The sequence below is a fragment of the Palaemon carinicauda genome, chromosome 35, assembly GCF_036898095.1.
Source record: "Palaemon carinicauda isolate YSFRI2023 chromosome 35, ASM3689809v2, whole genome shotgun sequence".
Lineage (NCBI taxonomy): Eukaryota > Metazoa > Arthropoda > Malacostraca > Decapoda > Palaemonidae > Palaemon > Palaemon carinicauda.
In genome coordinates this window covers 55,982,000-55,994,200 of record NC_090759.1, presented here as the reverse complement: position 1 = coordinate 55,994,200, position 12,201 = coordinate 55,982,000, and the positions used below count along the sequence as shown (strand labels likewise).

Sequence of the window (12,201 nt, the reverse complement as noted above, 5' to 3'; positions counted from 1 at the left end):
GTAAGGAAGACGTACTTATTAAAGGCAGAGTAATGGTTCAAGTCGACTTCCTTACCAGGTACTTATAATTTCATTTGTTATTTTGAATAACTGATAAAAATGAAATACGGGATACTTAGCTTCTTGATTAACATGTACACTGGTTTTCACCCACCCCCCTGGGTGTGAATCAGCTACATGATTATCGGGTAAGATTAATATTGAAAAATGTTATTTTCATTAGTAAAATAAATTTTTGAATATACTTACCCGATAATCATGATTTAATTGACCCACCCTTCCTCCCCATAGAGAACCAGTGGACCGAGGAAAAAATTGAGGTGGTGTTGACAAGAAGTACTGGAGTACCTGACCACAGATGGCGCTGGTGAGTACACCCCCCTCTTGTATAGCGATCGCTGGCGTATCCCGTCCGTAGATTTCTGTCGGGCAACGGAGTTGACAGCTACATGATTATCGGGTAAGTATATTCAAAAATTTATTTTACTAATGAAAATAACATTTTATTTTAAATGTTATTACTTCCTATATTGTTTATTTATTTCCTTATTTCCTTTCCTCACTGGGCTATTTTTCCCTGTTGGAGCCTTTAGGCTTATAGCATCTTGCTTTTCCAAGTAGGGTTGTAGCTTAGCTAATAATAATAATAATAATGATAATAATGATAATAATAATCGGTTACTTGAATTGCTAGAAATTCAAAAGTTCAAACTTCCAGCACATGTTTTCATGTTAAACAAGCTGACAGATTTTTTTATAGTTTATTTATGAAAGTATTTATGAAAGATCTCTTAATGTTGTTACTGTTCTTAACATATTTTGTTTTAATTGTTCATTACTTCTCATATAGTTTTATTTCCTTATTTCCTTTCTTTACTGGGGTATTTTCCCAGTTGGAGCCTTTGGCTTATAGCATCTTCCTATCTAACTAGGGTTATTGCTTGGCCAGTAATAGGAGTAATTATTTAACATTGAGTTAATTTCTCAACTCTCATAGTTCTGGTCTTAAGAATTTCTTTTGTGTGTATGTGAACAATAACACGAGTTAAAGAAGTTGGCCACTTAGGTGCAAAAACACCAAACAACAGAGGTAAAAAGTAAAAGATTAAAAGCGGGTTGTTGAGAGCCTTAAGTCATGGCAATGATTACTAAGGAGGAAATAAAATAGAATTTAACAGGTATTATAGTTATTTTATGAAACATTTACTCATGGTTTACTTTTGAATAAAGGCATATTTTTATCACTAAATTCTAAGTTCTAGAATTTGTTATTATAGTTTATAGACATGCTTTGTTTCAATATCTATTTTGTATCAAATATATTGATGCTGTCTTGTTCCTAATGCCAAGTCAGATTATAACAACTCTGCAGACAATAGTCGATGTTTTATAACTGAAACTATGGAAATAATTTATATCTTAGAATATATAGTTTTTTTAAGCTTATTAAGCATATATTAGACAAAGAACCCTCAAGTTTGCTATTGTTTTGTGTATTATAGTTTTTCCCACAGATCTTCCCCCGATAGTGGTGTTAGTGGAGAGAGGAGTGGCGAGCGTCCAAATCCAGGCTATTCAGTTTCGCCCCTCTGTTTGTACAAACTTCTAGTTCCTCTTCTTCGCTATGATAGCACCGACATGCGTGAAGCCGTAACGCTTGCTCTTGGCAAAATAAATCATTTTGCACTGAGGTCAGTATTACTCTTCGTACTAACAAAGTTTACCATGAATTTTATTATGATGTAAGAAAGTAAATTAAAAAGATAATAAAACCAAGGAAAATTGCTATTCTTGTGTAAAAGTGCACATTGCATACAGTATATTGTTTGTTAGTAATAGAGCTTATCTATGGATATAAAATATATTGCTTATACTGTAGCAGTATTTCATATTGAACCATATTATGTACTGTACTTTAGTGATCTGATGGAAGAGCTTCTACCATATATCCGGGAGAGCATTGATCGAAAGCAGGAAAACATGCGTCGTCGTCGTAGACGAGATGCCCTCCGTGTCACCCTTGTGAAATTATTTGAAATGATTGCTGAGCAAGGCACCTTTGCTCTGAGGTAAGATTTTGTCATCAGTTATTAATGAGATATATGATTCAATTACAGTACTGTGATTTTATTTTTTGTGTAAGTATGGATCTTAAATATAGGATAATTGTTTTTAAATCTACAGTGATAGTGTGATTGATAGTGATACAGGAGCCTTGCAGAATCGGTATCTAGAATACATGGATGGAGCACGGCTTTACTTGGAAAGTGAACAGGACAAAGATAACACCTTCTTGCAGATCAAGACTCATTTCTGTCACTTTGTTCGAAAACTAATCGGCAGTTTTTCCTGTACGTTGGACATGCTTCTTTGTATTTTTATTCTAACTTATTCAATGTTTGTGACAAAATGAATTAGTAATATTGTTTTTTGTTTTTACTTTTGCAAATTTAGTTTTACTCACTCCAGTTTGTATCCAAATGCATTGTAAAGTATCCATTAGACAGTAATTGCTAACACGTTTTTACAGTGGAACAGAGGCAAACACTGATTCCGAGGACATTACGAAAAGGGCTGTTCTATCTATTTGCTTCATGGAGTGGTGTATTTGGAGCCCCATTTGGCTTTAAGGTAGTGTAAACTTATATCTGTATTATATTTTTGTAGTTGCCATAAATTATTTTAAAACAATGAATTATTAATGTTTATTGTGTTGCATAAGTAAGAAATACATGCATTATAAATTTGGAATTTGGTTAGCAATGATATACATTATTGGTAAATCAAGGAATGTTCTTAATTGCTGCTGTTTGCAGAACCCCGATTCTAGTAACCGTCAACCGTCAGAGTTTGAACTGTGTGCGCTACATGCCTCTAGTGCCGTGCTCTGCTGCGGGCCGTCTTTTGACCCACAGCTCCTTGCAGATGATGGCAATATTTATCAATGGTTAGATGCTCTTCTTGGATCCCATGATGAAAAGGTAATCAACTTCTGTACAGTACTTTCTTGTTACAACATTTTAGAATTTTTATCATTTGTAGAATACATTGTAGCATTTTTAAAGGAAAGATTAGAAATTGTTAGTAACTTGAAAAAAAATTGGTATATGCACTTGTAGTTATAGTTCTTCAGTCTTTTGTAGAAAACTTTATTTATAATATTTTATTAAGCACTATTGAATTTTAAAGGCAAGTTAGGCAAGTAATGTGAGGTTTAAAAAGCTCATTGATTATTTAGTATGTTGGTTTTACTGTACATGTAATTTATGACTGATTAAGGCTGATGGATATGGAACTCATTGCTTTGTGGTTGATCAAAATTAGTATACAGTACATATACAGTAGATGTAGAGGAAATCAATATACTGTTGTTGTTTGGATGTTTTATGGACACTTAAAGTCTCTTATTTAATTTTCTATTGCCATAGGTACTGTATATGGTTGAAAATTATCTTTGGCAACCGTTTACTATCTAGTAATCATATAATAGAGACTCTGCCAATGAAAGGGTTTATCATTATCATGTAATTCATATGCTAGTTACAGTAACACATTCACTAAGCATAATAATCTAGTAATAGATTTGAATTATATTTGTTCGTACTCATATACAAACCTTCATTCTTTAAATAAGGAGATGATTTCGGCGCAAGCTGCAATACCTGTTGAATTCCTTTATGGGGTAGCTAATGACAGGTGGTTAGCATGGGTGAGAAGAACTGCCTTACCACCTGTCGGAAGAGCCTTGCTTTGAATTTTGCCTGTAATGAGTACAGTTATATTGTCGCCCCTTTATCTAAACTTTTTTCATATTGTTTTTCATACAGCAAGTGAATATGGTAATGAATGTGAAGCAAGAGATTCATACTTGCCAGGGAAAGGATGAAAGTTGCAACTGGTTTATGAGTAAACCGGCTGTAAATCCACACACTTAGGGCATCTTGTAGGGTGCATGATTGTTCACAATCATCCCAGTGTACCCAGTGTAGGTCGCAGCCTCCGGTGTCTTGTCTTGGCAGTGCCCAATAAGGCACCAAAGAAGTCTTTTGCTTCTTCTGTCTCCTCAGTGAGTGCATCTGCTACCGCCGCCTTGCTCTTACACCCCTGCCTCTGTTCTCTGGGAGTGTGTGTTAGGAGCAAGGAGCCTTTGGATCTATACTGTCCGGCTTTATAGGTTATGGTGGTGTGTGGGGTTTTTGCAGTGTTTGCAGCATGCCAGAAAAGGTGGGAGATTCTTCTCCTTTTAATGCAGATTGTGGTTATCCTCATCTTCCTTCACTGAGAGAAGTGGTTCTTAGTTGCAGCTGTCATAGGGTACTGCTCAGCATTAGACATTGTCTTTTGACTAAAGGGTATAGATTTCTCTTCCTCATGGGAGTTGTCTATGCTTATGTGGAGCTTTGGGCAGTCTTGCCCCTCCTGGGGCCTCAAGCTGCTGGAGTGGGACATGATCCTGGTTTGCAAGGCGCTTGCACTTACTCTGTATAAGGCTTTGAGTAGGTTGTCAGACAGAGATCTGATTCTCAAGACTGTCATTTTGCTAGTCTTAGCATTTGAAAAGAAAATAGGCTAGTTGTATGATCTCTCTTACTTAGTGAATTCTAAGGGGTGAAAGAGTCCTCCTTTAGTTTTGTACTTGGCCTTGTGTTCAAATCCCAGAACCTACCAGTGCACAACTCCCAATTTGAGGCCTTCTCCAATCCCTCTTGTTGCAAAGCGTCGGGTGGTGATTGAGAGATGCTTTTGTATCCCATGAGGGGTATGTGGTGTTATCTATCTAAACAAGATCCGACACTTCAGACCTGAGTGTCAGCGACACTTCAGACCTGAGTGTCAGCGACACTTCGTTAGCACTGGCAGGACTGAGAAGAAGGTGACAAGGAACATAATCTTTTTCTAGCTGTACGAGAAGATCCGTATAGCGTACGCTTCAACTGCAAAGAGAGTCAAGGTACCCCGCTCAAAATCAGGGGTATAGACCCCATCATATCCAAGAGAAACCTATCAGTTTGCCTGATGTTGAAGGCTGAGTTTTGGAAACGCCAAACCACTTTCTCAGCCTTTTACCTACGTTGTACTGCATACCCACAAGTCTCTTGATACCTTTGGTCTTGGTCCTGTGGTGGCTGCTCTAGTAGTTATGTAGCCAACCCTGCTCCCACATGGGACAGGAAGCATCTCATCTATGATAACGTGTAGATGTAAGGCTGGAATGAATGATAGAATGGCTGGCTCTTCTTAATTTTCTCTGTCACCTCTCTTTGGGGTGAAGCCATCAAATCAAAACAAATTGAGGCTAGTAAGGCACACTTATGAGCTACGTTTATTAATTCTAAAGAAGTATCTCCTCCATCTTCCCTAATTAAGGGGTGGATTATTATTATTATTATTATTATTATTATAAGCTAATCTATAACCCTAGTTTGAAAAGCAAGATGCTAAAGCCCAAGAGCTTCAGCAACAAAAATAGCCCAGTGAGAAAAGGAAATAAATAAACTACAAGGGAAGTAATAAACAATGAAAATGAAATATTTTAAGAATAGTAACAACATTAGATTAGATCTTTCGTATATAAATTAAAAAAAAAAAAAAAGAGGAAGAGAAATATGATAGAACAGCATGCCTGAGTGTATCCTCAAGCAAGAGAACTCTAATCCAAGACAGTGGAAGGCCATGGTACAGAGGCTATGGCACTACCCAAGACTAGAGAACAATTGTTTGATTTTAGAGCGTCCTATTCTTCTACCTTTACCAAGAGAAAAGTAGCCCCAGAATAATTGCATTGGAGTAGTTAACCCCTAGAGAGAAGAATTTGGTAATCTCAGTGTTGCCAGGTGTATGAGGACATAGGAGAATGTGGGAATAATAGACCAGACTTTTCGGTGCAAGTGTAGGCAAAGATAAAATGAGCCGTAATTAGAGAGAGGAATCCAATGCAGTACTGCCTGGCCAGTCAAAGGACCCAAAAACTCTCTAGCGGTAGTATCTCAACAGGTGGCTGGTGCCCTGCCCAACCTACCAACCCATTGATTATCATACACCAGATGCAAGGTATATTCTGAACTGATTGCCACTTTTGGGGGAAGAGTTTTTTCAGTTGCCCTTGTACTGTACAATTCATCACGGTCAGGCCAGGCGTTATCATTCTACTCATCCTCATGAAAGACAGATATAAGATTGTTGGCGTCATCTCCTTCACTCCTCTATGGGATTAGGCAGACTGACACTTCCAAGGAAAAAAGAAATCAACCAGTTCGGATCAAGGGAGACTTCCGACTCACCTTGCAGCGAGTCTCCCTGCATAAAGGTTGATCATTTGTGTTTTGCGTGGGAATAATTAACAAACTTTTTAAAGTAATTTGCATTTTTTAGTTTTAAAACTTGATTCCTTTATGTTACACTAAGTACCTCAACCATCCCTCTCAGTCATAAGCTGAAAGGTCAATATGAGGCTCTTCCAACAGATGGTTGGGCAAGGCTCCTCTCCTGGCCACAACACCTAGTTGCATCACATGTTGTTAACTACCTTGTTAATGAATTCAACAGCCATTGCAACTAGTGCTAGAATCATCTACTAATCTAATTGACCCAGTTTTGTATAGCTACGAAAACTATAAATTACTTAAATTCTTTTTACTAGAGTATTATAGATATCTTGAGGTTGTAAGCTATTAGTAAAGCAGTGACAGTTAAGCCTTAAGAATTCTGGTTTTCTTAGAATTTCCATCCTGCATGCCACAAATGGAAGATGCCCTCAGAGCTCCCTCATAATGTAACTGGTGAATTAAAATTGTATACAATTAAGAGATTTAAGTCCAAGTCACGGTGGCAGCTAAGTAGACTAGTAAAGTGATTGGTTACCCTAACTGTATTACTTAACAATCGAGTTTCCCTTGGTAAAAGTTGCCAAGAAAAATTTGTTTACCATAAAGTGAATGGCTCTTATTCCATTAGTAGTGAATATGTAGAGGTTTCGTGTTCATCCAGCTGAGTTTGTCATTGGATAATAATTTTTTATTGTAATATACTGGGTTAGTAATATGGTTTCATATTTAAGACTTAAAACATAGGGGGCAATGTTTAGTTAGACTATATTTTAGATAATATTTTGAGTTTTGATAGTTTTAGATATAATTTATGTAATTGTAAAGTATAATAGAGAAATTTAATGAAATTTAAAATTTGCAAATCACATTGAATTTTTACAAGTTTATGTTGCACGAGTAGGTGTTCATCTTGAGCACTTGAGAAATTTTCTATTTTTTTTTGGTGTGTCATTTGGTGTCTAATTAGTTATCTTATAATAAACATTCCACCACTGTTGTCATCAGCTAGTGACACTTTAATTGTAGGTATGCATCATGACAAAGAATCATTCATTAATTTTTTTCTTTAGACTTTATTTTTCTGTAGAAAGCCAGTGATTATATTATCCTTTTTGTGGTATGAATTTATAAACTTGAATGAGATAACATCCTGTTGTATAGTTTATTCCTAAAAGGAAGATTTCGTTTTAACCTTCAGTTAAGAATGTTTTGTTGAAGAAGTCAGTACTGTTTGGTTAAATTTGTTTCTTTGAAGAAGGCTCCAAAGAATGTTGCATGATGTATGTTGATATATGGTAGGTTGTAGGATAGGTTGCTTACATAATTAAACTCTTGCTTCATGTGTAGTACTTAGCAATGTTAATTCCTTTTATTATGTTAAGAATATCCACTTGCTAAAAAACTAAAGATATACTGGTACTTTTGATATGTGCCTTGTAATTGTTATAAGTAGCCTGTATAGTAACTGTAATAAAGTGATGTTTGCGGGTTAAAATTATAAGTTTAAAACTGTTATTTGCATCAAGATTTTTGGGAATAGAAAATTCAAGTTAGTTTAAAAGACATTTTTAATTATATAAAGTGTCACATTTGTTTGTTTTATACATTATCAAAACAAAGTAAGCATGACAAATTATGATATTGAGTTTACAAAAGGTAATGATAGTTGAACGGATGAAAGCAAAAGGATCTTTTTTGGGAACAAGCATGCTGTGATCACCTTCTTGAGACATCAGGTCTTAGGTAATTGTGGACGGGTGGGCGCTCCATAGCTTGTATTTTTTTTAGTTCAGTCAATCTTTATATAGCTGCTGATCTGGTTTTGTGACATATCTTGAGATTGTATCATCATTGTTTACTTAAATGTTAGTGTTAGGTCATTGATGGATTAAAGGAACATTTGCCTAAAGAAGCAGGCTGAGTTGGAAAGTGCATGAAATACCCTAATTTTATGCTGAAGCTTCTCAAGCTATCTTATCACATTTACTCAGGAACTGTATTTTAAGTAGTAACTAGGTTATATATCCTTTTAAGTAAATCAATTTTTTCCTACAAGTATACAAACCCTTCGTCCTTTGAAATAGAGAATGGCTTCACTGGAGAGGAATGGCTGTTTAATTCATTAGCAAGGTAGTTAATGCCAAGTGGTGGCAGGGGGGCTAGTATCCCCGCCCATACGCCTGTTGAAAACTCTTCACTTTTGTCTTCAAACACAAGTACTGATGTATTGTTACATTTTATCCAAAGTTGTATATTCTTTTTTCTTGTACCTTTGAATGCTGATAATTAAGGAGATTGTAAGAGTATACTAGACATTTCTTTGGTTTTGATAAAACAGCAATAGATCCCGTTATTACCGAGTGTATAGCATAGCCTACCGGAGGCAGGCCTTTGCATTGTGGAGCTAAGTCTTCCCCGGTTTTATTCTTAGCAAGCCCATGAGTTTTGGGAGAGACTTCTCTGAGTTCACCGGTTGGTGAAGTTTCTGCGTATATGCCAGTGTCTTAGATCTGAGGAGTTTGCTTCAGGAGCAAAGAAAACTCGAATCTACATCAGGGAGTTTTACAAGTCTTCTGAAGTGATAGGTGATTGCCTTTGACTGGACCCTGTGGCTCCCTTCCACTCTGTTCCTGTGACCCCAACTCATTCATCTGCATTGCAAGCCCCAGATTAGTGCCTCTCAATTGCTAGGCTGTCTAATGCTACTGCTTGACCTAGAGTATGGTCTTTCGACTGGAAGGTATAGACCTATCCTCCATGTGGAGTTGTCTATGCTTATGAGAAGTGTTGTACAGTCTTACGCTCCCCAGGAACTCAGCCCCCAGAGTGGTATATGACCCTAGTTCTCAAGGCTTGTACACATACCCCGTTTGAGCATTTGATAAGGTTGTAAGGCAGAGATTTGACCCCCCAGACTTTTTGCTAATCCTTAGCATCGGAGAAGAGAGTTGAATGAGTTGCAAGGATCTTCTCTTTTAGTCATCCATGCTGAGGGTTTGATGGAAGTTTCTTATGACTTTGTGCCAGAGTTCATGGCCAAACCCAGGATCCGGCTGTGCGCAACTCCAAGTTTGAGATCTTCTCAATGTTAAGCGATGGGTAGCAATCTAGAGGTGATGCTTTTGTGCCCTGTGAATACTTTGTGATGCTATCTGATGAGGCCGCATTACCACAAGCTTGGGTATCAGGGATCTCGTAGTTGGCTAGCTGATGAAGGCTGCAGTTTGGAAATGCCAAACATCCTTCACTGCTTTTTACCTACATGTGTATACCTACAAGTCCCTCAAAACTTTAGTTCTTGGTCCTGTGGTGGCTGCTCAATTAGTTGTGTAGCCAGCCCAGCTCTCACATGGGGCCTGAAGCATTTTGTCTATGGTAACATTTAGATGTAAGTCTGGGATAGAATGTAGAACTGGCTCTTTTCTTTCAAGAAGGGAATAAAGCAGTCATACTGTTACATGCTGGATCTGACTTAAGGGTATACTACAGTGCTGAGCTCCATTATTTAAAAACTGAAGAAGTATCCCCCCTATCCTTCCTTGATGAAGGGGTAGGTGGTGGAATTAATACCAACCCATTCATCATCATACACCAGGTATATAATTCTGGACTGCTGCTCCCTATAGGGGAAGAGATTCCTCTTTAAACCACATACTAATCTTATAGTACAGGCCAAGCCCTGTTAGCCTAATCATCCCTACAATGTTTTTACTTTGATGGAGTTAACCAGGGAAGGAAAAGAACTAACCAGTTTGGTTGTAGGGGGACTCCTCTGACTCGCCAGTTAGTGAGTCTTCCCATTTTAAAGATTGAAAAGTTGTTAACATGCAGGAGCAAATAATTTTTTTTCAAAGTAATTTGTATTTTCCTAGCTGTACAAACCTAAGTCGTTTAAAGCTAAACTTCCTACCTCAACCACCCCTCTCAACCATGAGCCAAAGGTCAAAGGTGAAGTGTCTTTGACAGGCGAGCACCACCTGGCATTAGCTACCTTGTTAACAAATTGAATTGCTATTCCAGCTGTGTTGAAGTCATTCCATATTTTAAAGGATTCGGGTTTGTATAACTGGGAAAAATATGAGTTACTTTTGAAATCGCTATATTTCGCTTTACAAATCATACTGGCTCTTTTTATATGCTTTTGTTAATGGTAGGCCATGACAAGAATCCAATCAAGAATAATGAATGATTATTTGATGAACCTTTGAGAAATTACATTTCAAATAAACAGGTTTTGTGTCATTATGATGATAGAATTTTCCCTATATTATTCGTAGCATTTCTCTAAGGTTTCTTTTTTGAAATATTATGAAGATATACCTAAAATTTCTGATGCTATTTGGTCCATTAAGTTTTTTACTTTGGTGTTTTGTTATACAGTACATAATGATGTTTATGCTTATATATTTTTTTATAATTTTTATATTTAGTAAAGATTACAGACTTAATGTCCAAATTGAAAATACTTGGAATTAAATGTTTCATTTATTGAATAAGGAAAATCCTTTTAGTTTAGAATTACATTTATCAAAAGTTGATTGTAGATGCTTGTGGTACAGTACTTTTAGGCTTGTTAGAGTTGTCATACAGCTTCACTGTTTGCATGTCGGGCAATACATTACTAACATTGTAATCTTTTTAGATTTGAAGGTTACAGTTGCAGACTAATGAGTTCTGTAAGATTTATGTTATTGCTTATTAAGGGATGGTTGTTGATGCTGTTATGAATATAATGGGTAGTCACTGCATAGCTTTGCAGCATGATATTGTAGTTATCTCATTTCCTATCGATGATCTTTCTTTTCTCTTCTGTTCCATATGCGATCTCTAGATAAAAAGCAAGGTAAGTGGTAGACCTGTAGTCTTTTCCTGGTCCCTTTGTATTCCAGGGATTATTGCAAAATATGTTGTGAAGTTTAGTGTACTGACCTTTTCACTCTTGGTGAATGGATTTTCCAAACATGTTTTGATTTTTAGTTAATTGAGTTGGAGCTATCTCTAGATTGCCTTGCCTTTAGATATGCTATTTAATTCTAAGCTTAATATGATTTGCAGGGTGGCTTTGTCTTTTCTCAAGAATTTATTATTTGATGCTGAGGACTTTTTGGTGTGAATTAATTTAGATTTGTGTGATTTTTTTTTTGGTAATTGTTTCATTACACATCTTTGCTCATTGCTTTTTGCTATTAATATTCATTAATGACAATTTTTATTTTGCTGGTGTTTTCCTATAAAACTTGTTTGGTGAGTTTTTTAGTTGTAAGTGATTTTAATATTTCAATCATAATAGTAACTGCGTGACTTTTGATCAAGAGATTCCATTTATATTGTTTCATAGCAATAGCACTTTAGGAGTAGTTTATGGCTCCTCACTGATTTTTTAGCTAAAAGTCGTTACTTACGAACAAAAGTGACAGTCAGGGCATGCCTATAGCAAGTATGAACATGAAAATATATATATATATATATATATACAGTATATATATATATATATATATATATATATATATATATATATATATATGTATGTATATATATATATATGTATGTATATATATATATATATGTATGTATATATATATATATATGTATGTATATATATATATATACAGTGATACCTCTGGATACGAAAGTTTCTGCTTACGAAAAATTCAGGATGCGAAAAGTGATTCGAAGATTTTTATGCCCCAGGATACGGATAAAATTTCAGGATACGAAAACCTTACGAGATCCCAACTCTTCGCCGAGAGTAATTTTAAAAAGCGCGCGCCGCCAGACTTTGAACTTGGGTAGACTCACTTACAGCCTCCCGCTCACCCATTGGTTATCTCCCTACTCAGACGCTAGCTGACGCCACAAGATCCTGCTTTCCTAT

At 36.2% G+C, this 12,201-nt stretch overlaps 1 protein-coding gene across 11 annotated transcripts in view; it reads left to right on the top strand.

Annotated features, from left to right (window-relative positions):
• fry (Protein furry) overlaps positions 1-12,201 on the top strand; it is a 232,115-nt gene that overhangs the window by 99,228 nt on the left and 120,686 nt on the right. For 10 of the 11 annotated variants that reach the window (XM_068359032.1, XM_068359035.1, XM_068359039.1 and 7 more), the window contains 5 exons: positions 1,503-1,691; positions 1,920-2,069; positions 2,185-2,351; positions 2,531-2,631; positions 2,817-2,981. In XM_068359032.1, coding sequence (XP_068215133.1) covers positions 1,503-1,691; positions 1,920-2,069; positions 2,185-2,351; positions 2,531-2,631; positions 2,817-2,981 — 772 coding nt within the window. The remainder of the gene's footprint in view (positions 1-1,502; positions 1,692-1,919; positions 2,070-2,184; positions 2,352-2,530; positions 2,632-2,816; positions 2,982-12,201) is intronic. The other variant, XM_068359034.1, reaches the window with a different exon arrangement.